The sequence below is a fragment of the Lagenorhynchus albirostris genome, chromosome 11 (genome assembly GCF_949774975.1).
Source record: "Lagenorhynchus albirostris chromosome 11, mLagAlb1.1, whole genome shotgun sequence".
Taxonomy (NCBI): Eukaryota; Metazoa; Chordata; class Mammalia; order Artiodactyla; family Delphinidae; genus Lagenorhynchus; species Lagenorhynchus albirostris.
Genome location: NC_083105.1, coordinates 59,581,699 through 59,608,473, shown reverse-complemented (window position 1 = coordinate 59,608,473; position 26,775 = coordinate 59,581,699). Strand labels below are relative to the sequence as shown.

The 26,775-nt window shown below is 42.2% G+C and overlaps 1 protein-coding gene across 1 annotated transcript in view; it reads left to right on the top strand.

Annotated features, from left to right (window-relative positions):
• Positions 1-320: 320 nt before the first annotated feature.
• Positions 321-26,775, top strand: part of NCKAP1L (NCK associated protein 1 like) — a 42,821-nt gene continuing 16,366 nt past the window's right edge. Inside the window, exons 1-21 of the mRNA XM_060165980.1 lie at positions 321-439; positions 1,523-1,633; positions 2,581-2,673; positions 7,022-7,078; positions 7,801-7,943; positions 8,770-8,860; positions 8,951-9,088; positions 9,901-9,949; positions 10,045-10,201; positions 14,232-14,288; positions 14,580-14,676; positions 15,095-15,204; positions 15,376-15,508; positions 15,908-15,989; positions 16,170-16,228; positions 16,445-16,590; positions 18,860-18,992; positions 19,282-19,401; positions 21,606-21,751; positions 22,080-22,211; positions 25,499-25,717. Coding sequence (XP_060021963.1) covers positions 338-439; positions 1,523-1,633; positions 2,581-2,673; positions 7,022-7,078; positions 7,801-7,943; positions 8,770-8,860; positions 8,951-9,088; positions 9,901-9,949; positions 10,045-10,201; positions 14,232-14,288; positions 14,580-14,676; positions 15,095-15,204; positions 15,376-15,508; positions 15,908-15,989; positions 16,170-16,228; positions 16,445-16,590; positions 18,860-18,992; positions 19,282-19,401; positions 21,606-21,751; positions 22,080-22,211; positions 25,499-25,717 — 2,375 coding nt within the window. The 5' untranslated portion in view covers positions 321-337. The remainder of the gene's footprint in view (positions 440-1,522; positions 1,634-2,580; positions 2,674-7,021; positions 7,079-7,800; positions 7,944-8,769; positions 8,861-8,950; positions 9,089-9,900; positions 9,950-10,044; positions 10,202-14,231; positions 14,289-14,579; positions 14,677-15,094; positions 15,205-15,375; positions 15,509-15,907; positions 15,990-16,169; positions 16,229-16,444; positions 16,591-18,859; positions 18,993-19,281; positions 19,402-21,605; positions 21,752-22,079; positions 22,212-25,498; positions 25,718-26,775) is intronic.

Below are 26,775 nucleotides of genomic sequence, written 5' to 3'. Positions count from 1 at the left end.
AGGGTAAGGCCAGAAAGGTTGGTGGCAGACTGTGAAGAGCCTTGAAAGCCTGCCCCTCTCCCCCACTTCCACACATTTTACAGTCTTACCAAAAATGCTGCACAGCTAGAAAGAGGAAGTCTCCCCTGCTGAGTGTGCAAGAGGAAGCACAGAAGATTTGGAGGCCTGTGAGGTGTAATGACTGCTTTCAGCCATGAGCCAATTGTAGAGGCAACGGGAAGACCAGCGCACCAACCAGGCTGGGTGCCTCCGCCCAGAGGGTGTCACCACCCAAGCTGAAAGTGTTTGGGGAGATCAGGCATTGCTGTCTGGATGCTCCTCTCTCTCCGTGGCCATCATGTCTTTGACTTCTGCCTACCAGCATAAATTAGCAGAGAAGCTCACTATCCTGAATGACCGAGGTCAGGGGGTTCTCATCCGAATGTATAACATCAAGAAGGTAAGCATAGGCAAGTGGACTAGTACTAACTATTCCAGCAGTCGTAAGGCAGGGAACCCTGAGGCAGGTCCAGCCATTAGGCTTGCTCCTTTTCTCACTAGTTTAACTGGCCTTCAGTCACTCGGATTATGTAGGACAGCCAGTGCTGGGAGGCAGAAGCGGAGGCTTTTTTTCAGGGCTTCCGCCTTTCTTGGTATGATTCTCACGCCCAACGAGGGTGTTTGCTTCCTGCTGGGGTTAGAGATGGGATGGGAAATAACTGTGTTCCGGGTCTCCTGGATAAAAGTCTGGGTCTAGAATTCTGGGTCTTATCGTTTAGTGCTGGTCCCCCACACTCTGAAGACAGCCAAAGTTGGGTCTCTGGCAAAAACTTTTTCGTGCAAGTACTTTCCCTAAAATGAAAAAATAGATATGCTATTTGGATTAAAAAAAGAGTAGGTACCTTCTGAGGGACTTAGGCTCTGAGACAGTTGTTGCTGTGGTTATATATATATGTGTGTTTAGGATAGGAACTTCGGAATTGGGAGAAGCTGGTGGCAAGAGGTGGACTAGGGGCTGGGCCTAGTGAAGTTAAGAGATAAAGACGGGTGGGAGTGGGGAATTTCTGGAAGAGAAAATAGGGGACTTGGGGGGAGGGGACTTTGGTGCATTTCATAATAAAACAAATCACTGGGGACATAGTTTCTCTGTCTCCATGCCCCCTATAAATTCCCTTTGGCATAAGATGCTTATATAATGGACATAATTGTGACACTGATTCTCCCACAGAGTCTAAGTCCTGAGCAGCTGCTTTTCTCACTCCTTCCGGCTTCAGCTGAGGGGTGAGGAGAGAGCTTCCTCTTTGTGCCGGGTGAGCAGATGTTAAGCTTTACCCAGCAAGACGAAATGCTGAGGTTATTTAGCTCTTCTGATAGTTGGCTTAATGTCCTGGAACTTGTTCCTGACCTACTCTTATGCTTTTATAATTAATTCCCAGATTCCCTTTCCCTAAGAGAGATTGTGTGAGAATGCATGATGCAGGAAGAGGTATGTTTCCAAGGAGCGGGAGAAAGGGTTGAAATATAGTGTTATTTATTTGTGCAGACTTGTTCAGACCCCAAATCCAAGCCCCCTTTCTTACTGGAAAAGTCCATGGAATCATCTCTCAAGTACATCAACAAGAAATTTCCCAACATAGATGTCCGAAACAGCACGGTGAGAATGCTGTCCCTCTTCTCTCCTTTCTCTGAAATAACTCTGTGCTTGGATGGTTCAAACTCTCTTTTGACTGCCTCTCTTTGAACTTGGCAGGGGATGGAGTAGCCTTCTTTTAGTTTTCCTAAGCTCAACCACAGGGCTTCAGGTTGTTGTAGTCTTAAGAATTCTGAGATAAGATGGGATTCTCCTAGGGTAAACTGGAGCAAAGCATTGCCCCTTTCTCCATTGTAAGATTCACAAGAACACTTTGTTCTTTCCAAGAAAGACGGCTCTATCGATGAAGCAGTTGCATATATTTTATTGTTGTTCCTATTTTCCCCTCAGTGTTTTCTCGGTTATTGTCTTAGAGTTATGCATCTAGTGTCATATCCCTTACTTCTCCCTTATTAAATGTTAGCCCTAGATTTCTTACCATCTTACCTATAGCATCTTCTCATTCAGCTTCTTTTGACTTTGATATGAATAATAAACCTCTTTAGCTGAAAGAGACCTTGAAATTTCCTCTCATTTCACAATCTATATGCAGTCAGGATTGCATGCAACCATCCTGCCTAGATAGAGAATATTCTCTGTTTAAAAACCTTCCGAGGGCTTCCCTGGTGGCGCAGTGGTTGAGATTCCGCCTGCCGATGCAGGGGACACTGGTTTGTGCCCCGGCCCGGGAAGATCCCACATGCCACGGAACGGCTAGGCCCGTGAGCCATGGCTGCTGAGCCTGCGCGTCCGGAGCCTGTGCTCCGCAACGGGAGAGGCCACAATAGTAAGAGGCCCGCGTACCGCAAAAAAAAAAAAAAAAAAACCTTACGAGTTCGAAGACTTTCCAGCTTCCTCTGTCAGTGTATTTTAACCCTCTTTAAGAATGTTTTAGGTACAACCCCTGTTCTTCTTGGGTTACTTTGATCAATTGTCTTCTTAATTTGTGTTTTTTATTTTGTTTCTCTCAGCAACATTTAGGACCAGTACATCGGGAAAAATCTGAGATAATTAGATTCCTCACCAACTACTACCAGTCATTTGTGGACGTTATGGAATTTCGGGTGAGCTCTCTCTAGCCCAGGTCCCCAATGTTTGGACATTCTTTTGTGTTCCTTATTCCCGTTTCTTGAAAAAATAAGATGTATTGATATATGGAGGGATATCTAAGTTGTATTGTTAAATGAAAGTGAGTTGCAGAATAGTCTATGATACAATTTTGTTTTAAAAGATACATAAACTTATATACACATAGTGTTAGTATATATATATATATATATATATATATATATATATATATATAGGAAAGATGTGGAATATTTCACATTAAACTGTTAAAAATACCTGCCTTTGGGGGTGGATTATGATGATTGGCTTTAACTTATTACACTATACATTTTTGTATTATTTGAGTTAAAATTTTAAGTATTCTTAACCAATAGTTTATTACAAATCTACTGAAAAATTTCAAGAATGGTACAATGAACATTGTTCTACTCTCCCCCTGGATCTCCTGATTTTTAGTATTTTGCCATGTTTATTTACCTTTTTTTTTTCTTGAACCATTTGAGTTAGTTGCAGGCATCGTGACATTTCCCTCCCTGAACACTTTAGCATACATCTGCTAAGAGCAAGAATATTTTCTTACCTAACCTTAATACTTAATTATCATACTCAGGAAATGTAAAATTGCTACAATGTTGTAGTTAATATATAGCCCATATTCATATTCCTCTAGTTGTCTCAAGGATCATACATTGAATTTATGATGTCATGTCTCTTAGTTGTCATGTCTCTTTAGTCTTTAATCTAGAATAGTTCTCAGCCTTATTTTGTCTTTCATGACACTGACCTTTTTGAAGTGTCCAGACTAGTTATTTTTCAGAATTTCCCTCAGTTTGGATTTGTCTAATTGTTAACAGTGTTTGGTAGCATAATACATGGATGATAAATTGAGTTTTAAACAATGAGCATGTACTATTTTTGTAAACATAAACTGTGAAAAATTATTTAGTACAATGTTTTTGAAGGGCAGATCGATATGGTGTTTCAAAAGTCTTAAAAATATATACTTTTAAATGTAACAATTCTAATTCTAGAAATTTGTCTTAAGGAAACAATCAGAAGTACAAAGGTATATGTACAAGAATGTACTCTGTTGCATTACTTATGATAGTGACAACTTGATAATCATATATTCAAGAAATAGAGGCTTAGTTAAAAGTTCAGAGTATATGTCTATAAATGAATATTATACAGCTGTTAAGGATAACACATATTTATATTAATCGGCATGGAAAAATGCTCTTCACATGTTCTTCAGTATAAAAGCAAATTACAATGTAGCTTACGACAGGAGATGTCCCTAAAATGTATATTTACATAGGTAAATATGCATATAAATAAGGCTGGAACTTCTTTACATAGTGAGATTATGAGTGGCTTTAAAAATAAATTGAAATTATGTTTGTATTTTCTAATTATTCTGCAATGAACACCTATTATTTATGTATTCAAGAAATAACACAAATTTTAGTCATCTGAGCCATTTAAGTTTGTGATGGTATTATAATATTTTTTCAGGTGGTACAAGAGTATGGGACCCTGCTTTGGGTGTCCTGTATTTTCTCTAGGGAGCTAATCCAGGCTGTTCATTAGATCTTGCAGTGAAGAGGGAGGGTCAGGTCAGAGGTTAATTCATTTGGAATTGAGAGTAGTGATTAGGAAGAAGGTAGGCACTGGTGGAGGTAGTAGAAGAATGCTGGAAGCATATAAAAAGTCTATTACTAGAAAATTTGTCCAAAGGAGATTTTAGGATACCTCTGGTTGCTGCAGTGGTAAAGTTCTGAGCCCAAGGAATCTAGTATGCCTAATTCAGGGCAGGAAGGGAAATAGAGACACGGAGGTATTGTGCATTGTAAAGTAGGTAGGCTCTGAATCAGACAGACCTGGTTTTAAATCTCAGCCTTATCACTTGCAAACTGTATGGCTTTAGACAAGAAACTCTTTGACTCCCAGTTTCTTTATCTATAAAAGGGGAAATGAGATTTACTACATGGGGTATTTGTGAGAATTAAATGAGATAACACATTGAAAACATCTAGTACAGTGTTTAGCATATAATAAAGTAATAGGCCAAACAGATATTAAATCCATTCCCTTCTGATTCTGTCTTTACAGTATAGTGACACTGGTTGTATGAGAGGCTGAAAGCAAACTTCAGTTATATCTTATATCCCTTGGGAACTGGGTTGCAGGAAGGAGTTGTAGACAGGCCCTCCCAGCAAAGGAGGCAGCATTGACCTAGACAGAGGTCTTGAGATCATGTAGTATAGACAGAAGATCATGGCCTCCGGGTTCTAATTCTGATACTTTGCCTTACTAGTTTTGTGATCTTTGGGGAGTTTCTTAACTGCTCTTAGCCTCAGTTTCCCCATATGTTACTTTAGATACAGCCTTTTGGGGAAGGTAACTTGGAAACATTTTTCCCCATACATTTAATAAGTTTGCAAATGTATACACCTGTGTAACAACCGCCACAAAGTACAGAAAATTACCATCAACCCAAAGCTTCCCTGCACCTTTTTTTCCTCAGTCCATCCCTACCTCCCTGACTCCTGGCCCCAGGCAACCACTGGTCTGCTTTCCAGATTAGGTTTTTCTTTTTCAGGGGTTCATATATATAATTAGAATCTATATAGCATGTTTTCTTTTGTGTCTGGCTTCCTTCACTCAGCATGTTTTTAAGATTTGTTTATGTTTCATGATTCATTTCCTATTTTTGCTGAGCACTATTTCATTGTATGGATACAATCTGTTTCTCCACTTACCTGTTGATGGACTTTTGGGTTGTGTCCAGTTTCTGGCCATTATGCACAAGTTGCCATAAACATTTGAGTACAAATCATTTTTCATTTCACCTGGGTAAATAATCTAGAAGTTGAATTGCTAAATCATATGGTATGTATATGTTTAATTTTATAAGAAACAGCCAAACATTTTTTCCAAAGTCGTGGTTCCATTTTCCCTTCCCATCAGCAATATATTAGTGTTCCAGTTGCTCCACATTCTCATCAACGCTTGCTTTTAGTCATTCTTTTTTTTTTGTTTTTTGGCCGTGCCAAACAGTTTTCGGGATCTTAGTTCCCTGAACAGGGATTGAACCTGGGCCACTGAAGTGAAAGTGCCAAGTCCTAACCTCTGGACCACCAGGGAACTCCCGAATTTTAGTCATTCTGTTGGGTGTGTGTAGTGATATCTTCTTGTGATTTTAATTTGCATTTCCCTGATGACTAATATTATTGGGCGTCTTTTCATGTGCTTGTTCGTCATTTTTATATTTTTAATTGTAAAGAGCCTGTTCAAATCTTTTGGCAACATATTTTAAAAATAAAAATATATATATCCTTTGATCTAGCAGTTCCACTTTTGTAGAAATGAAAGTACCAATGTGCAGTGGATAGGGCCAGGAATTGGAACAAAGCAAACACTCATCAGTGGGAAAAAGGCTGAATGAACTGGCCGTACCATGGGCTATTATGCAGCCATTAATAAGAAGTACATTAGTGCTCTACCAGATGACTTGAGGACTTTTAGCAGGTAAGGTTGAATAAGAAAAGTAAAATAAGAACAGTGTAATATTATCTCAAATTTTTAACACAAATGATTTTCAAAAAGACCCCTCTCTCTCTTTTTCTCCCTATCTAATAGGATTATGTAAATAGGATGAAAATTAAGAAAGGACATACCAGGTTGTTAAACTGGTTTACCTGAGGGTTGGACAGGATGGAGGGTGGGTGCTGATGTTGCGGGGAGGGAAGTGTCCACAGTAAAACTGCATATTTATTTAGGTAAAATTATGTATGAAAAGAAAAAGAATCCCTCTCACACTGAAATGAGGTTAAATGAAGTATATGCAACTTACCTAGTAAGTACTTAGTACATAGTAGGTGATCAGTAAACAGAAACATGTAGAAAGTTGGGTAGTTTTCCCATTTGTTAATGATTAACTTCTGAGAATAAGAGACAGAATCAAAGAACAGACTGATTTTGGGATTCATCAATAAAAATGGGTCTGATTTTTGGTAGTTTAGAAACAGCCTATCAGATGGTCTGCATCTTGTAACCTTTTTTGGTGGAGGAAGGGGGCACTGGGATGATAAGATCAGGGAAAGTGTGCATAATGTAGTAGTGACTTGTGCCTGTGGAGACATGGGCATCCAGTAGGGTAGACTGATAGGGGCCCACGGACAGCTTACGGAGGAGGAACTCCCTCTACTCAGCAACCTGCCCTTATGTTATTCAGTGGCTCTCTAGGACCTCCAAGGGAGAGAACCTTCCCCTCAAATTCTGGTAGTACATGTCATCTTCTTTTTATTCTTTATTCATTCTCATCTCCGATTCTGCCCCCAGGATCATGTATATGAACTTCTCAACACGATTGATGCCTGCCAGTGCCATTTTGATATTGTAAGATTCTTGGCAATTCTCTTCTATCCTAGAGCCACGGAAATTGTCTCTGTTGGGACAGTGTGGGGTGAGATGGGACTGGAGGAATGGCTATTCCCCTAGGACTATAATATAATGTATATAATATAATATATACTGTATAATGAATGAATGGCTATTAATTCCAGGACTATAATTCTTTTGTAAAAATGTTGACGTTAAAGTGTATTTACGGGCTTCCCTGGTGGCGCAGTGGTTGAGAGTCCGCCTGCTGATGCAGGGGACACGGGTTTGTGCACCGGTCCGGGAAGATCCCACATGCCGCGGAGCGGCTAGGCCCGTGAGCCATGGCCACTGAGCCTGCGCGTCCGGAGCCTGTGCTCCGCGACGGGAGAGGCCACAACAGTGAGAGGCCCGCGTACTGCAAAAAAAAAAAAAAAAAAGTGTATTTACATGTTAAGCAGATCAGCAATGTGATTTATTTAATCCAGAATTCACATAAAAATCTTATTCTACCTCCTCCAACCTCTAAATGCCACCTTATTTCCTGGCCTCCTTATATCTTGAGCTCACTTTTAGCTCCTGAATTTTGTTAAAATTTTCTCCTTCTGAATTTGCAGTCTTGTCAGTTTCTCCTTCTAAATAGATCTTTCCAGAGTCTGTTTAGCACTGTCTGGAATGGTTGGGGAAATAGTGGTTAATAGGCCTTGCTGTTCTTGGGTTCCTATGTATTTTCCTTGTAGAATCTCAACTTTGACTTCACTCGGAGTTACCTGGACTTGATAGTGACCTATACCTCAGTTATTTTACTTCTGTCACGGATTGAGGATCGACGGGTGCTCATTGGCGTGTACAACTGTGCCCATGAGATGCTGCATGGACATAGGTGAGTTGAGATATACAAGATGAAGAATCTCATACATGGTGCTATGAGGTAAAGGTGGATACAAGAGAAATAGATGGCATGCTTTCTCATGTGAGAATCTATAGTCTATATGATAACCCAGGCAAAGTAAAACAATTGCCCTGTCTCTAATGAGTTTTTAATCCTGGGCTGGCTGCCACTCTGCTTTTGAGGTTATTGCAAAAGGCAAAGAAAATTCTTTTTAATATTGGTAGGAATAATATTAGTAAAGTTAAAGCCATTAGAGGTAAGTAATGTTTGAAAATACATTTGGAGCCAAATATAAATGGATTTTGGATTATCTGCAATTCTTTGCCTTTCCATTAGTGCAAATAAAAGTATTTAAGGGCTGAAAAAAATAAAGACCAGAGGGATCAGAGGGGCCCGTGGAACATTGTTCTGTGTATGATGTGTATTCCCATGTGCCTACATGAATACCTAGGCACATGACTTATCATTCGCTTTGAATGTATATATATTCTTTTGGGTTGTATACAGATTTGGGTCCAGCCATATTACTTGATTTGTGACTAATCAATATGAATTTATAGAATACCTATCATGTGTCCAACCTTATTTCAGGTGCTTATAATGAAGAAACTTTCATGGACCAGCCCCAAATCATGTGATTCTATCTTAGTTATACCTGGGCCTGGAGTGGGTTATCTGTATATGTAATTCACAGTTTAGTATCTTTGGAGGTGGTAGAGAATACCAGACTATGTACACATCGTTATCCTATATGCAAACATGAGAGTTTACATCATGTTTAAGGGAGGGCTGTAACTCCTTTTTCCTATGCTTCCAGTGACCCCAGTTTTGCCCGTCTTGGTCAGATGGTCTTGGAGTATGACCACCCTCTGAAGAAGCTGACAGAGGAGTTTGGGCCTCACACAAAGGCAAGTTTCTTGAGAGAGTGGAGAATTCCTCAGGCAGAAGTATGTTGTCCCCATCATTGACATTGGAGATTCATTTGTTTTTCTCCACAGGCTGTGAGTGGAGCCCTGCTTTCTTTGCACTTTCTGTTTGTCCGAAGGAACCAGGGGGCTGAGCAGTGGCGTAGTGCCCAGCTTCTAAGTCTCATCAGCACCCCTGCAGCCATGATTAACCCTGCTAATTCAGACACAGTGAGTTCCCTTTTCCTCTTGTCAGTGGAAGTATTCTCTTTCCAAGGCCATCTCTTTAGAGGGTGCTTCTTTTCAGGAAACATCAGCCCTAAGAGTGCTTTAGCCCTCTTCTAGGATATGCCTCTGAGTTGATCACCTCTTGTGGCTAAAACAATCATAGTTGGGTTGGAGATTTTCTTTGGACCAGGATTAGTGTGTGCCTGCCCACAGAAGGAATTTAATAAATGTTCATAGAATGAATGAATGGATGAAACTGGGTCATTAGGCACCTATTCAGCCCAGCAGGAACTTGAGCATAGATGTCAATTAATCAACAAATGTTTTTATTCAACTACTATCGGCCCAAGGTCCTTGCTTCAAAGAATTTATAATCTAGTAGGAAGATATGCCGTGTATTCATAAAAATACAACTGACGGTACAAGAGTATGAGAAGCACCAAACAAGTGACGTATACTTTACATGGTAAAAGAATCCAAGGGAGACGGAAATCATGAGATTTTGAGTATTACTCTCCTGAATTGTTGAAGAGAAGTTATGTCAAACCATTTGTTTGTCCTCACTTCCAGTCCAAGTTCCTTTTTCTTTTCTCAACTATATTCTTTTCTCCTCACTCCACTTCTAGTGCCTCACCTCCATTACTGGCAGCTTTCCCAGATATTGGCTTATCAATGTGCCCTTATCCAGTCTGGTAAAATAAAAGTTGGTTTTAATACTCAAACTCTAGCTTGACTGCCCTTGTCTCGACTGCCTTAGTCTTTAGCGTAGACCAAGTTAAATAACTGCTAGACCATCTCCGCCTCTCTTCTCATAGATGGCCTGTGAGTACCTGTCTGTGGAAGTGATGGAGCGCTGGATTGTCAGTAAGTTTTGTGGGATGAGGTGGGAACAGACATAGCATGTTATATGGAGATCAAATTCTAAAAGTCTTCCTCTGCACTGTTTTACCCACCCACAGTTGGGTTTCTTCTTTGTCACGGGTGCCTCAACTCCAATAGCCAGTGCCAGAAGCTGTGGAAGCTGTGTCTGCAGGGTTCCCTGTACATCACCCTCATACGGGAGGATGTGCTACAAGTGCACAAGGTCACCGAGGATCTGTTTAGCGGTTTGAAAGGGTGAGATATGAGGTCCCAGCTAATCTTTTAGCCCCTCCTGACATCCTTTTTTTTAGGGATTTTTAGCCCCTCCTGACATCCTTTTCTAGTCTCCATAAGTGTCCCAAGTACAGGTGTTAAGGAATAATTCTAATTATTGAACAAATATTTATTGAATACATTCTATTTACTAGGTACTTCACTTGATACATTAGTTAGTAAGATAGCATAGAGGTTAAGATAACGGATTCTGAAACCAGATTACCTGTGTTTGAATGCCAGCTCTACCACTTACTGGCTATGTGATCTTGGGCAAGTTACTTAGCTTCTCTATGCCATGCCTCAATTTGTCTATAAATAATAATAATACTTCCCTATGACCTACCTCATAGGGTTGTTATGAGGAATGAAAGAGTAACTATTTATAAAGCATGTAGAAAAGTGCCTGGTACTTTGTAAGTGCAATATATGTGCTTATTAAATAAAAAAAGACAGAATCTCTGCTCTCAAAGAGCTTGCAAATTAGTGAAAAATAAACTGTTGTGATATAATAAGGGATTATGATGTATAAACCTAAAGTGCTTTAGAAGGATACTTAAACTGGCCCTGGAGGATCCAGGAAAACCTGGAGACAGATAGACCTGAAGAATTAAAAAGGGGAAGCGTGTGTGTGTGTGTGTGTGTGTGTGTGTGTATGTGTGTGTGTGCTGGAGTGGTGGGGGTAGGGATGGAAAGGCAGGGAAATTGCTTAAGGCAGAGAAAGATACTTTAGGCAGAGAAACTATCAAGATTTCGAGGCAAAAAGGAGCATGGCAAGTTCTAAGAAATTCATATAGCCCAGGTTACAAAAATGAAGATGTTGTCAAGAGACAGATTTGGAGAGGTAAGCTGGGGCCTTGGATGTCCTGTCATGGGGTTTGAGCCTGTTCTAAAAAGGCTAGGGAGGGACTTCCCTGGTGGCACAGCGGTTAAGAATCTGCCTGTCAGTGCAGGGGACACGGGTTTGATCCCGGGTCTGGGAAGATCCCACATGCTGTGGAGCAACTACTGAACCTGTGCTCTAGAGCCCGTGTGCCACAACTACTGAGCCTGCGCGCCTAGAGCCCGTGCTCCGCAACAAGAGAAGCCACCGCAGTGAGAAGCCCACGCACCACAACGAAGAGTAGCTCCCGCTCGCCGCAACTAGAGAAAGCTCGTGCGCGGCAACGAAGACCCAACACAGCCAAAAAAAAATAAATAAATTTATTTTTTTTAAAAAAGGGATAGGGAGCCATTGAGTGATTTTTCTTTTTTTTTTATAATTTTTTTATAATCTAGTAGATTATAATGAACATGTAAAGGTGTGCATATATTTTCAACCTTATATAAGCAATTGATAAAAAGCAATGGATCCACATTCTACATTATATTCTTTTTTTTTTTTTTTTTTTGGCTGCGTTGGGCCTTTGTTGCTGCGCACGGGCTTTCTCTAGTTGCAGCGAGTGGGGAATACTCCTTGTTGTGGTGCACGTGCTTCTCATTGCGGTGGCTTCTCATTGCAGAGCACAGGCTCTAGGCGCGTGGGCTCAGTAGTTGTGGCTCACAGGCTCTAGAATGCAGGCTCAGTAGTTGTGGCACACGGGCTTAGTTGCTCCACAGCATGTGGGATCTTCCTGGACCAGGGCCCAAACCCGTGTCCCCTGCATTGGTAGGCAGATTCCTAACCACTGTGCTACCAGGGAAGCCCCTCTACATTATATCCTGAAGTTGTTTTTTTTTTTTACTTTATTTTGGATATCTTTGCGTGTCAGTCTACAGAGACTTATTCTTTTTAACATTCAAACAGTATTTTATTATGTGGTTGTAACATAATTTATTTATCCAATCCACTATTGATGGACATTTGAAGTGTTCCCTCACTCCCTCCTTTTTTTTTTTTAAAAAAAAAAAAAACCTTTACAAACAATGTTGAAATGAACATCCTTAGACATATATCTTTGTGAACATTTCTATAGGGTAAATTCTTACAGGTGGAATTGCTGGGGTAAAGGATATGCATATTTCAAATTTTAATAGCTCTTCCCAAATTGTCCTCCAAACAGATGTATTATCTACCATCTATGAGAATACTTATTCATCATACTCTCAACAACTGAGTATTATTAAAAATTCATTGCCAAAAAAAAAAAAAATTCATTGCCAGACTTAAGAGAGAGTAAATCTAAGATTAATAATTAGAAGTTACAGGAGGTAAATAGATACAGATATATAGAAACACTTTCTAATGATTACCGCTTCTGGGGAATGGAAGGGATGTCTGAAGCGTGTGTTGTTCCCCATCATTAAGAACAACACTAACATGTAAGATTTATAGTTTAGGGAGTTCTTTGCCATAAATGATCTAATTTGATCTTCATGTTACTTATACTCAGGTATATGTTTAATATATTCTTTTTTTCTTTTTTTTTTTTGGCTGTACCACGCGGCATGTGGGATCTTAGTTCCCTGACCAGGGATCAAACCCGTGCCCCCTGCAGTGGAAGTGCTGAGTCCTAACCACTGGACTGCCAGGGAAGTCCCAATATCTTCTTTTATAAATGAGAAAATAGAGGCTCAGTCTCAGTGTCACTCAATAAGAGATGAAATTAGGAAATCATTCCAGATTTTTTGACTCTTAATCCTCTCACTTTCCATCATACCACGTAGAGGATGAAATAATTACCCACCAGGAAAGCTGTGGAGTTGAATCCTGATTTGATTAAGATACTTTCCAACTCTAAATTTCTTTGATTCTGTGCTAAGCTCAATAAGGGGTGGTTTGGAGAAGAGAAACGAAAGGTTATAAATTCGACTAATGTGGTGGCAACAGATGCAATTCAAGAGAAGACAGATATAAGGGACATAGAGAGCACAGAGCCTAAAGTAGCGTGGGACTTTTGAGCATGGGTCAGTAGTTGAAAAAAAGAAGTATGGTCAGGAGAGTCAAATGTTACGGAGAAACAAAGAACAATGAAAAGGCCATCTAATTTGGTGGTTCAAAAGTTGACGGTGACCTAAGAGAGAGCAGTTTGTTTAGTGTCTAAGATCATATGGGCTTCAAGGGTCAGTGAAAGGTGAGGTGAAAAAGAGTAAAGGTGTCTCTCTGGAGGAGTTTGGTGGTGTGGGAGAATGAGCAAAGTTCAGTAGATTGTCAGGGTCAAGCGAGGGTCCTTTTAGAATAAGGGAGGCTTATTGGGAGAAGAGAATAAACCAGTAGAGAGAGAGAGAGATTGAAGTGAAAAAAGGGTAACTGATAAGGTTAAATTCTAAGAGGAGGTGGGTGGGAATGGGACCCAGGGGAGAGCTGGAGTAACTACTTTTTTTTTTAAAAATAAATTTATTTATTTATTTATTTTTGGCTGTGTTGGGTCTTCGTCTCTGTGCGAGGGCTTTCTTTAGTTGTGGCAAGCAGGGGCCACTCTTCATCGCGGCACGCGGGCCTCTCACTGTCGCGGCCTCTCTTGTTGAGGAGCACAGGCTCCAGATGCGCAGGCTCAGTAGTTGTGGCTCACAGGCCTAGTTGCTCCGCGGCATGTGGGATCCTCCCAGACCAGGGCTTGAACCCGTGTCCCCTGCATTAGCAGGCAGATTCTCAACCACTGTGCCACCAGGGAAGCCCTGGAGTAACTACTTTTACTTGAGAGCAGTGTCATATTTATGCACTGCTTCTTTGTATTTCCCTCAAACCTGGAAGAGTACTTCAGCTTGAAGGTGTCAAGGCAGGAGCACAGGACAAGAAATCTAGTTCCAGCTTTGCCATTAAAACCCTATGTGACCTTGGGCAAGTCAGTTTTCTTCTGCAGGTATTATTTTCTTTATCTGCAAAATAATGATGAGAACTAGATAATCTCTAAACTCTATGAATCTCTTGTTAATAGGTCAGGGTAAAAAGTAAGGTTTGGAAAGATCCTGATGGTGAAGGCTGCCCATGCCCCTGCAGGCTGTAGTTTGGAATCTCTGAGGACTGGGAAGGTGGGAAAAGGCCTTTAGCTGGTGGTATGGCCAACCCTTCTGTGTGTATGTCAATCCTCAGGTACGGCAAGCGAGTGGCAGACGTAAAGGAAAGCAAGGAACATGCAATTGCAAACAGGTAAAGGCGGGCAATGAGCTCTTCCAGAGGGGATGGAATAGGAATCTCTCCTGAGATTGTTCTCTCCTCTCCTTGTTCTCACCCAAGTTTCTGTACAGCCTTATTGTCTCAACCCAAGAACTTGCTGCTGCCCCACAGATTCTTGTGTTTCCTTACCAGGTCTAACTGTGGCATTGGACCTTCCTCCTAGCTGACACCCCTTCCTAAATGCAGTTGTCTTCTGCACTGCCTTTGGAAGATTTTTAAGGGTGGGTGAGGCAATATTCTCTAGTTTCCACTTTCTTTCCTCAGTGGCCAGTTTCACTCTCAAAGGCGTCAATTTCTGCGGATGGCTGTGAAGGAGCTGGAGACTGTGTTAACCGATGAACCAGGACTACTGGGTCCCAAGGCAAGAGAAAGAAACGTTGGGAGGGGGACGATGTTCAATGATAAAAGACTCCTATGTGGGGGATGACTTGGCATTCATGAGTTTTTGCATTTCTGAGTTTTTTGTTCTGTTTGTGTATGTATATGCTGATTCCCTTGAATCTTCTTAGAGTACCCTAAAACTTCTTGTATCTCTTTTTTGGGCACTATCATAGTATATCATATATTATAGCTATTTGTGTACTTGCCTTATCCTCTATTTGACTGTGAACTAATTGAAGACAGATAGTTTTTTGTGAGTCTCTGTGTTTAATATTGGATACCACTGTTGGTATGGTTACACCGTTGTTTCCATATGCATATTTTCATGATAGTCTTCTCTGTGCTTTGAAATCCATTTATAAAGTTGAAAATTCTCATAGTCCCTGTCCCCTCCTTAGGCCCTTTTTGCTTTCATGGCCCTGTCCTTCATTCGTGATGAGGTCACTTGGCTGGTTCGCCACACAGAAAATGTCACCAAGACGAAGACACCTGAGGACTATGCTGACTCGTTAGTACTTGGCATGGTTAAGAATCTTGACCTTAGATGGACTGGGGAAAGGGACGGGGGGACATCAAGTGACCTCGGGAGGTCTCAGTTTCTGCCCTGTTGTCGCTGTCTTTGTTTCGGGTCACGTTTTCAGTCTCATACAGCTCTCTGTTCTCATCCTCGACTTTGTAGGAGCATTGCAGAACTGCTTTTCTTGTTGGAGGAGATTAGGGCTCTGGTCCGAAGACACGTCAAGGTGATAGAGCAATACCACCTTCAGTACCTGGCCAGATTTGATGCTCTTGTGCTCAGTGACATCATTCAAGTATGTTTAATTGATGATACTTTGGAAATTTGGGGGTGATCCCTGGTCATTTTCCCCTGGGGGCCACCCTGGCTGAATCTCATGCTCTGTAGATTGTGTGTCAAAAAGCCTGATTTTCCCCTCTACGTTCGTTAAAATTTAAAAAAAGGACTAATAACCATAGCAATTTTTTTCCCCAAGTGAGGCTGCACAGAAATAGGAGAGAAGAGTAAAAGGCAGTTGGGTGTTAGCATGGCAGGGAACTCAGGGAGGTTCCTCCATGTCTTGTTTGGCTCTTTCTCTCTGTTTGTGGCACTTGGCAGCTCTTCCTACCTTCATACACTGACTGAGCCTTGTGGTCTTGTTTCTCTCTTGGCGGAACTTATACCTTCTTGACGGTAACTCCACCTTCTCTTTTAGAACCTGTCTGTGTGTCCTGAGGAGGAGTCCATCATAATGTCCTCATTCGTCAATACTCTCTCCTCTCTGAATCTCAAGCAAGGTAACTGGAGGGAATTGGAGGAGGAAGAGTGATGGCAAACATCTTTTTTTCTAGAAATATTGATCTCTTGAGCCAGGGAATAGCCAAGATGACTTTGAAGAGGACCTATTATACCATTCCATGCAGTTGGATAGAGGTGCTGTTTTATTATTTCCTTTTAAACTTCTATTTTTCTTACAGTTGATAATGGAGAAAAATTTGAATTTTCTGGATTGAGGCTGGACTGGTTCCGTCTACAGGTAGGTCTGTTTCTGTTAATGGTCCCCCATTCTCAAGGTTTTCTCTCCCTCACAATCCCTTCTCTTTCTAACTCCTAAGCTCTGCTGTATGGAATGATTCAACACTGAAAACTGCTGATTGGACAGGACAAATACCAGCCAAACTGTAGTCCCAAGACTGGGAGTCTTTTTCATTTATCTTGTTTTTCTCCACCCTTTTCCGAACTCCAACCATAGGCGTATACCAGTGTGGCTAAGGCTCCCCTGCACCTGCACGAGAACCCTGACTTAGCCAAGGTGATGAACCTCATTGTCTTTCACTCTCAAATGCTGGACTCAGTAGAGAATATGCTGGTGGAAACTTCTGATTTATCTACTTTCTGGTATGTCCTGACTCAGAGCTCTTTATCAATTGACCCGATCTCTTGCCTGGCCTCTGTGGAGGACTCTAATTCCCCCAGATACACAGGAAAGGCTTGTTTTCTTTGAGATCTCTTTAAAGACGGATGCTCAAACTCCACAGCTTCTTCTTTCCAGCTTTTATCAAGTGGTAGGAATTTGAAGTTGATTCCCTTTTGTGTTGGCTTTCTTTAGGAAAGCCATTTGGACTTTACACAGCATTCTCTTCTCTGGGATAATTCATTGATTATCTTTTCCTCACGGTTATATGTGGAACCTCCTTCTTTTTATTCTTGGGACATTGTGATTTAAAAGAGACATAGAAAACTTGGGAGTTTAGTGGAGAGGACTGAAAATAATTGGGAGGGCTGGGGAACAGGGTCTTTAGAGAATGCAAATGAGTTTGTCTTCCTTGGGTATCATTCGGCCTTTACTAAGTGACCACTGTTGTTCATAACTCTACCCTTTGAGGGATCAAACACACAACACAATATGTTGGCTCTGCTATCTGCATTCAGCATGAGTGGGGAGGTATAATACCCACGTGTGAAAAGGACATCAACATAATAATGGCAAATGTGCATGATGTTGAGAGAATACAGGGTTGAGGAAAGATCAGCCTCATGAAATTAATCAGAGAAAGTTTTCTGGAGCCTGAGTGTCAAGTTTTGAGAGAGATGTGAATTAGTAATACTGAGGGACTTCTAAATCAGGGCCCAAATCATGCAGAGGTTCTGAGGGAGGAATAGCAAATTTTGTATAAGAAAAGGGAAGGAGGTATTATTGGGTTGGCCAAAAGGTTCCTTCAGTTTTTAACGTAAAAATGAAACACACATTTTTCATTTTCACCAAGAACTTTATTGAACAATGTATTAACCCTTTTGTTCCACTACCTTCTGCCATTTTTCAGGCAGCTTCATAATTCCATCTTCCCAAAACTTTTTATCTTTTTGCTCAAAGAACTGTTCCAGGTGCCTTTTACAGTCTTCCAGGGAATTGAAATTCTCTCCATGAAGAGAATTTTTGTAAAGACCGAAATAAATGGAAATCTGAAGGTGCAATACTGCGGGTGGATCAGAACTTCCCAGCCAAGCTATAACAGTTTTTGCCTGGTCATCGAAGAAACACGTGGTCTTGCGTTATCCTGATGGAAGATTATGTGTTTTCTGTTGACTAATTCCGGATGCTTTTCGTTGAGTGCTGCTTTCAGTTGATCTAACTGGGAGCAGTACTTGTTGGAATTAATCATTTGGTTTTCCGGAAGGAGCTCATAATAGAGGACCCTCTTCCTGTCCCACCATATGCACCTTCTTTCGATGAAGCCCGGCCTTTGGTGTGGTTGGTGGTGGTTCGCTTCGCTTGCCCCACTATCTCTTCCGTTCCACATTATTGTACAGTATCCACTTTTCATTGCTCTTCACAATTTGTTTTAAAAATGGAACTTTTTTTATGTTTAAGTAGAGAATCACATGTGGAAATATGGTCAAGGAGGTTTTTTTCTTGCTTGAGTTATGTGGAACCCAAACATCAAAGCGATTAATGTAACCAAGCTGGTGCAAATGATTTTCAGCTCTTGATTTGGATATTTTGAGTATGTCAGCTATCTCCTGCGTGGTATAACATTGATTGTTCTCAATTAATGTCTCAATTTGATCGCTGTCAACTTCAACTGGTCTACCCGACCATGGAGTGTTGTCCAGCGAGAAATCTCTGGCACGAAACTTTGCAAATCACTTTTGACAACTTTGAGCAGCCACAGCACCTTCTCAATATACTGCACAAATCTTTTTCTGCGTTTCAGTTGCGTTTTTACCTTTCTTGAAATAATAAAGCATAATATGCCCAAAATGTTGCTTTTTTTCTCTCATCTTCCATACTAAAATGGCTACACAAAAATTCACCAATTTTGATAAGTTTTTTTTTAAAGGCATGCTGATATGACAGCTGTCACAATACAATCTAACAAAAGTTGTTTCGAATGAAGTTAAAGACAACTAAGTGCTACTAGAGCCATCTTATGGAAAAAAACCAGATGAACTTTTTGGCCAACCCAATACTAACCTGTCCTGGGATCCAGTAAAAATGTCTGAAAGGGTTGAGTTTCTTGGGTTCCCGTCTACCTTAAGGGTAGGGAAATTAAGGAGGGAGGGATGAATATCAATAAATATTTGTTGAAAGAATGAATATTCTCTCTATCTCAAAGGGACCAGCTCCTAAACCCTGGTTGTAAGTGTCCTTCCCCCTTTTCCGCAGCTTTCATCTTCGTACATTTGAGAAGATGTTTGCTATGACCCTGGAGGAACCTGCCATGTTGCGTTATGCCATCGCTTTTCCCCTGATTTGTGCTCACTTTGTCCACTGCACTCATGAGATGTGCCCAGAGGAGGTGAGTACTCTGAACTCCAAACCCTGTCATCTCTTTAATCACATCTCATTCTTATTCCCCCAAAACACAATTCCAAGGGTTGATTTTGGTCCCAGGAAGGGTACAAACCTAGGTATCTGATGCAAGTCCCTAAATGTCTCAGCTTTATGTAGAATGTGTACTCTCTCTGGGTCTCATTTTCTTCTTCTGTGGGAGTGGGTGGCTCAGGCTGGGCCTCAGAACAGTATTATGAGGAAGAAGTGGTTGTCCTGGTGATGACAGCTTCTTCCTTGGGTCCTCTTTCCCAAAGTACCCCCACCTGAAGAACCATGGCCTTCATCACTGCAACTCCTTCCTGGAAGAGTTGGCCAAGCAGACCAGCAACTGTGTCCTGGAGGTCTGTGCTGAACAGCGAAACCTGAGTGAGCAGGTAGGCTCAGCCCTCTCTCTGTTTCAGTCTGCCCTCTGCAGTCCCTTGGTGCCTTCCCCTCTATCTACCTTTATCTTCTTCTCAAACATCAAGTTCTCTAACCCTTTCAGGTAGGGCTAGGGCTTTTGTGTACATGAGTTTATGGCAGGCTTCTTTTTTTGGTGTAGTCCCATCGGCAGTCTTTACTCCCTTGGGACTCAATAGAGGTGTCTAAAAATACTCTAATTTGAACAGCTGCACTGCAACAAAATCTGTGCTTTCATTTGAAGTGTTCCAAGAGATGAGTTAACTTTCTAATTTACTTCCCCTCCTCTCTCTGCCCTGTGTACACATACTTAGAACAGTGGCCCCAGATCACCTGTCTTGTCTCACCTTTCTGTCCATCTGCACCCTAATCTGTAGCTATCTGAACATTTTCAGGCACCTCCTCTGTGTTTATCCCCAGGGCTGCTTTTGTGTCTTTTTTTTTTTTTTTGAGGAGTCATCCTTCCTGATTTTATTAGTATTTTGAATTATGTTAATAGATTTGAATATTGAATCACTAATTCAACATACTTCACCATCATAGTGTTATTCTTCCCTTTGCTTCTGGATTCTGTTTGCTGATTTTCAGCTGGAAATTTCTGCTTTGCTTTTGTGTCTTTGTCTGTTGTTTTTCCCTCCCCTCCGTTGACTGACTCATGGCACCCGGTCATGATTAGCTCAACCTAAGTTTATAGGAAATTTGAAAATGAAGAACTTGTTCCGCTGTTGCCCTGGATTCTTTCAGGTTTCCTAGGCTACCCACCCTTCCTGGGTTTGAGTCAGGCTTTGTAGCAACTTTGGTAGGAGGAGAGTCAGGTTGTGTGCGTGTGCGTGCGTACGTGTGTGTGTGTGTGTACATATGCACAGTTATATTATTACTTAACCTTCCCATTTTCTTATATGTAAAATGGGGATAAAAATAGTTTCTTTTTATTTTTTTTAATTTTTGGCTGTGTTGGGTCTTCGTTGCTGTGTGTGGGCTTTCTCTAGTTGTGGTGAGCGGGGGCTACTCTTCGTTGCGGTTTGTGGGCTTCTCATTGTGGTGGCTTCTCTTGTTGCAGAGCATGGGCCCTAGAGTGTGCAGGCTTCAGTAGTTGTGGCACGTGGGCTCTAAGGCATGCAGACTTCAGTAGTTGTGGCGCACGGGCTCAGTAGTTGTGGCACACAGTCTCAGTAGTTGTGGCACACAGGCTTAGTTGCTCTGTGGCATGTGGGATCCTCCTGGACCAGGGATTGAACCCGTGTCCTCTGCATTGGCAGGAGGATTCTTAACCACTGTGCCACCAGGGAAGTCCAAAAATAGTTTCTTAAAAGAAGTATCATAAAGGTGAAATGAAATAGCATATGTTAAATATTTGGTATGCGATTCTCAATCGATGTTAGCTGCTATATTATTGGGTATTTATTGGGCACTAAGCCCTGTGCTGGGTTTTGGGGATGTTAGCTGCTATATTATTGGGTATTTATTGGGCACTAAGCCCTGTGCTGGGTTTTTGGGATAGGGTCCCAGAAGGAAAGGTACACAATTCCTGCCCTTGGGGAATGTCCCAATTTAAGGGAGAAAGGTGTACAAATACATGTTTGAAATAAATTTAAATAATTAATGCAAGGAAGATATGTAAACAAGTACAATCATGGGTATATTCATCGCTCAACTTGAATACCTACTACATACAAAGGACACAGTTAAAGATATTTGCTCAGTGCTGTATCAAGGTTGACTAAAACATTATGTATTATTTTCACACACACCAAAACTTTTGCAAATGAGTATTGACCCCTCCAAAGTTATCATTTTGAATAAATAGTGATGTTGCCTTACTAATGGAGTTGCGTTTTTGGAACTACTTTCAGAATCTACCACAGACAGCTTTGCATAGTTTCAAGGTTGACACACCTTTGCCCATCAAGGTAGACTTGATTTTTTGGAAACAGTAGAAGCTTGGATTTTAAAAAAAACAAGTGTGACTATTAAGTAAGAAAACCAGTTTTCTCATGGCTGCTATCGTGCTCTAAGAGTAATTCCAAATGAAGAGATGTACGGAAGGAAAGAGAGGGAAAGGCAGAACGAGAAAAGAACAGACAATAAGGGAGGGACCTATTTATAACTGTTAGATGGATTACTCGGCAGTTTTAGGAACGAATCTCATTTCTCCATTCACTTGTGTTTGTTTCTAAAGCTTCTACCTAAGCACTGTGCCACTACCATCAGCAAGGCCAAAAACAAGAAAACCATGAAGCAGAGGCAGACTCCGAGAAAAGGAGAGCCTGAGAGGGACAAACCAGGAGCTGAGAGTCACCGGAAGAACCGCAGCATTGTCACCAAGTGAGGACCTAGGCCTTAGGTCCAGCAGGGCCTAAGGGCACTACCAGCAGGGCACTACCTCAAAGAAGGGAGAATAGGAAAGAGGGAAGGTGATGCAGCAAAAGAGTGCGGAAGTGGTGGTGGGGAATGACAGATATGGAAAAGCGCTTAAATATGAATTTTCTACTTTGCCTTTGAAGTCACCATCAATGTGTACTCTTCTAGGCTGAGTTTTTCCAGAAGATGAAAGGGGTCTGAGGGTCATGGGCCTGACAGATCCTCCCCAAATACTAGCAGGCAGTGCCAGACCTGTAATGGAGGCTCATTTTACTTTCTCAATTTTACTCAGCATGGACAAGCTACACCTAAACTTGACAGAATTGGCACTGACAATGAATCATGTACACAGCTTCTGTGTATTTGAACACACCATCTTCCCTTCTGAGTATCTCAGCAGCCATCTGGAGGCCAGACTCAACAGGTACCACTCTTTTGTTGTCTTCTGTTTGCTTAGTATGGTCGTTCTCAAAGCTGGGTTCCATTAGATCCATCTTGGTGGTCATTCTGATGCAGTCAATCTGGCATAGGTTCCAAGCATCTCTATTAAAAATAAATAAAAGAACCCAGACTTCCCTGGTGGCGCAGTGGTTAAGAATCTGCCTGCCAATGCAGGGGACACGGGTTTGATCCCTGGTCTAGGAAGATCCCACATGCTGCAGAGCAACTAAGCCCGTGTGCCACAACTACTGAGCCTGTGCTCTAGAGCCTGCGAGCCACAACTACTGAGCCCGTGTGCACAACTACTGAAGCCCGTGCGCCTAGTACCCATGCTCCGCAACAAGAGAAGCCACCACAATGAGAAACCCATGCACTGCAACGAAGAGTAGCCTCTGCTCGCCGCAACTAGAGAAAGCCCACGCGCAGTAACAAAGACCCAATGCAGCCAAAAACAAACAAACAACAAACAAATAAAAGAACCCCAAACCTTTATAGGTTTCTTTTTTTTTTAAGATTCATTTTATTATTTATTTATTTACTTATTTTATTTTATTTATTTATTTATTTTTTACTTATTTTATTTTTGGCTGCGTCGGGTCTTAGTTGCAGCATGCTGGATCTTCGCTGAGACATGTGGGATCTTTCGTTGCAGCACGTGAGCTTCTCTCTAGTTGTGGTGTGCGGGCTCCAGGGCACGTGGACTCCATAGATGTGGCTTACGGGTTCCAGAGCGCATGGACTCTGTAGTTTGTGGCACACAGGCTCTCTAGTTGAGGCGCTCGAGCTTAGTAGTTGTGGTGCACGGGCTTAGTTGCCCCACGACATGTGGGATCTTAGTTCCCTGAACAGGGATCGAACCCATGTCCCCTGAATTGTAAGGCGGATTCTTTACCACTGGACCACCAGGGAAGTCCCTCTATAGGTGGTTTTGTTGAACAACCTGAACTGGTCATCACTGGTTTAGTAGGGTGACTGGGGCCTTTGCAGTCAGCAGATCTGTGTCGATGCTGTTAGCTAAGACATCAGAGCAGGTTATCTAACTTGTTTGAGCCTTAATTTCCTACCCTATAGAGTAAGGATAATGATATTTACCTTATAATGAGAATTACCTGTAACTGAGAATTGGTAGAGAATTAAAGATAATAATGAGTGACATATATAGGCCTCAACAAAATAAATTCCCTTCCTTCCACTTTGCCTCTCATTCTGTTGCTCCCTGAAGCTGCAGGAACATTCCTTATATTCAAATTGGGCACTATAGTAGGCAAATTAGGGGAGTGAGGGGAAAAATTTTTTATGAATAATCTCCTAGTCTTCTGTGTTTCATTTTGCAATACGTAGTATATTTACTCATTCACTTAACAAGTATTTATTGAACATCTATTGTGTGTCATCAGTGTTCTCAAAGCTGTTAATACAGCAGTATACAAAAGAAATAAAGACTCCTGGCCACATAAAGCTTACCTTCTAGCGGGAGAGACAAGCAAAATAAGAACGTAGGATATATGGTAGATTAGAAAATAAGTGCTAAGCAGAAAGTTTAAAGCAGGAAAAGGAGATGGGAAGTGTGTAGTGGTGGTGGTGGTGAAATTTTACATAGGGTGGCCAGGGAAGGCCTGCTTGAGAAAGTGACATTTGAGTGAACTCCTGAAGGAATTGAGGAAGCCAAGTGGGTGACTATCTGGGGAAAGGACATTCTGGGCGGAGGAAACAGCAAGTGCGAAGGCTCTGAGGTGGGAACATGCCTGGTGTGTTCAGGGAACAAGGAGACCAGTATGAGCCAGGGGGAGACTGGTAGGACGTGAGGTCAGAGAGGCTGGAGGAGTGGCAGACTGACGGTTCAGGTGGCTCTATGCCATCGTAAGGATTTTGGCTTTGATCCTGAGTGAGACGGGGAGCCTAGGCATGGTTTGAGCAGAGCAGGAACATGATTTCACTCAACATTTCAGTAGGTTCACTCTGTCTGCACTAGGGGGGCCAAGGACAGGAGTAGGAAGAACAGTTAGGAGTCTGTGCCTTGACTGTAGGAGATGCAGGCTAATTTTTCAATTAGTTTTTTGCTTGGGTGACAGTAAAATTAGTTTGTTTTCATTCCGTACACTTTAGCTATATGGAAGGAAGTGTCTCAGGTGCATGTAAAATGTCAAGAAGATGACAATTTGATGATCATCCATGTGTAAACCTTCAGAAGCTGGCAATGGTTTCTAGGCCCTGGAGCAGCATGTCACTGGCATCATTGTTCCTAAAGCCTGGAAGTTGGCCTAAAGGTTTGGCCTCAATGAAAACTCTAAAATAGATTAGGCTTGCCTCCCATCTGTCCCTTCCGTAGTATTTTTCCTCAAGTGGTACCTCTTCTCTTTTCCTTTTCATCTGGGGAGTAGGCCCTCCTGTTCCCTTCCCCTCCCCTGCCATAAAGTTTTCCAAAAACACAGAACAAACAAAAAACGCCCAAACATCTGTGGCTTTAGGGAGAACCTGATGGACTCTTTCATACTGATGTGCAGATGACTGACAAAAGCTTGTGTTGGCAAAGTCTAATGTTCCTCTTTCCCCTACTGTTTACATTTTAACAAGGAAGAAAGCCTCAGGCAGAGGACTGACTCTAACTCTGAATTCTCAGGTTCCTGGGGAAGGTATTTTGGAAGGGGCTGGGAGTCCAGTGAGGAGGGGTGTTCCTGGTGTGCCCCTAAAATAATAGTGTGAACAGTTATTCTACCTTCTCTAAGGTTGGCTATAGATGTGTGCCAACCAAGTGTACCCTCTCTCCACCTGGCATCCCGTGGCCACTTGGGATTGCACTGCACCTCTAAGGATTTCTGGGTGTGGTTTTCCATTTCTGACAGTCATTGGAACTAATTCTTTCTGAGGAGAAAAGACAAATGCTGGCCCTGAGAATGCAGGAGGTTGTAAGCAAGCACGTACTGTTAGATGGCATTTGGGAGCCCAGGTCTTTTACCACCTGATTTAATTTCTCCAGAGGAGGCAGAAGAGCATGGTGATTGAGAATCAAATGTTATTTGATTCAGGTCCCAGCTTTGCCACTTGCTAGCTGTGTGGTCTTCACAGACCACCACAGCTGTGTGGTCTGTCTCAGTTTCTTCATCCGTAAAATGGGGATAATAATTGTACCTACCTTATTGGGTTGCTGTGAGATTTGCATGAGATAATGCGTGTAGTTAGATCATAGTACAGCACGCAGAACACAGTATAAATGTGATAACTGTTACTATGTTTGTCATTATGATTGTGATTATGGTTTTTGTCACCTAGAGCCATTGTGTGGCTGGCTGGCTACAATGCCACAACCCAGGAGATCGCCAGGCCTTCTGAGCTCTTGGTAGGAGTCAAAGCGTACATCGGTTTCATAAAGTCACTGGCCCAGTTTTTGGGTGCAGATGTGTCCAGAGTCATCCGCAACGCCCTCCTGCAGCAGACGCAGCCACTGGACTCGTGTGGGGAACAGACTATCACCACTCTGTACACAAATTGGTCAGTGTTGCTTATCCTCTCTCGCTGCCTTGCTTCTTTGTTAGCACTTTTTCCTTTATGCAGTAGGACCTCGGGACCAGGCATTTTAGCTCCTAGGGTCATAGACCCCCAAACAGAAGCCTGTTTCTGCCCGAGGACTGGAGCTGTAAGCTGGGGCAAACTCAGATCCCCTCTGTCCACCATGAGGTCTCTTTCTAAGCTTCCATGTAACATCCATTGATCTACTCTGTAACAATTTGACCCTTTTCCTCTTAATCTGCCGTTCTTAACCTTCCTTTTCTGGATTCTTACTGTTTTCATTTCAAATGATCTCTCTTCCTCTTTCTGAAGTTCTTTTTTATTTCTCTCTTTGTCCAGTTTCTCCCCCTGGAGACCATTCTGTCTCACACCATCTCTCCGGAGCACTGCCTCCTTACCTCCCGACATGACCGTGTCGCGTCTAGTAGATTGCTCTTCATAGCAAAAGGGGCCTCCTCCTCCAGACTGGAGGAGGCAGGGGTCAGCAGTATTTCCTTTGAGGGTTAAGGATGGAGAGGAGCTGGATTCCTACCTCCCTAAGCCACTGGGTGGCGTTCTTAATCCAGTATCAGCTCGGCAGGAGCCCGCCCGGCTGCAAAGAACCCCCTGAGGAGGGAGAAAGACTGAGACAAGGTTTACAATAAAATGCCAACAGGGGCCTGGCAGGTAAGGTAAATGGGTGTTGTGGGCTAGGTGGGGACTTTGAGTAGTTGGAGAGGGCATGCCCCTCTGAAAGACGACGGCCACCACTTAGCCCCATCTGATCGTTGCCCCACTAAATCCATATTTTAATGTAAAATCTCTCAGTTTCAAAAACTTGACAACTGATTCAACTTAAAAGAGAAAAACCTCACGTTTGAGTGCTGGTTTTGACCTACCCGTGGTTAGCTTGTGACTTTTGTAAGACCTAGGCCCGGAGCTCGTGCCTGGGTGAGTGGCAGGCATTGCCACGCCCTCTCCTGACACTGGCTGGAGGCCTTCTCAGCTTGCCCAGAGGTCAGGAGGGCATATTTGGAGACTGGATGACAAGTGTTCACGGG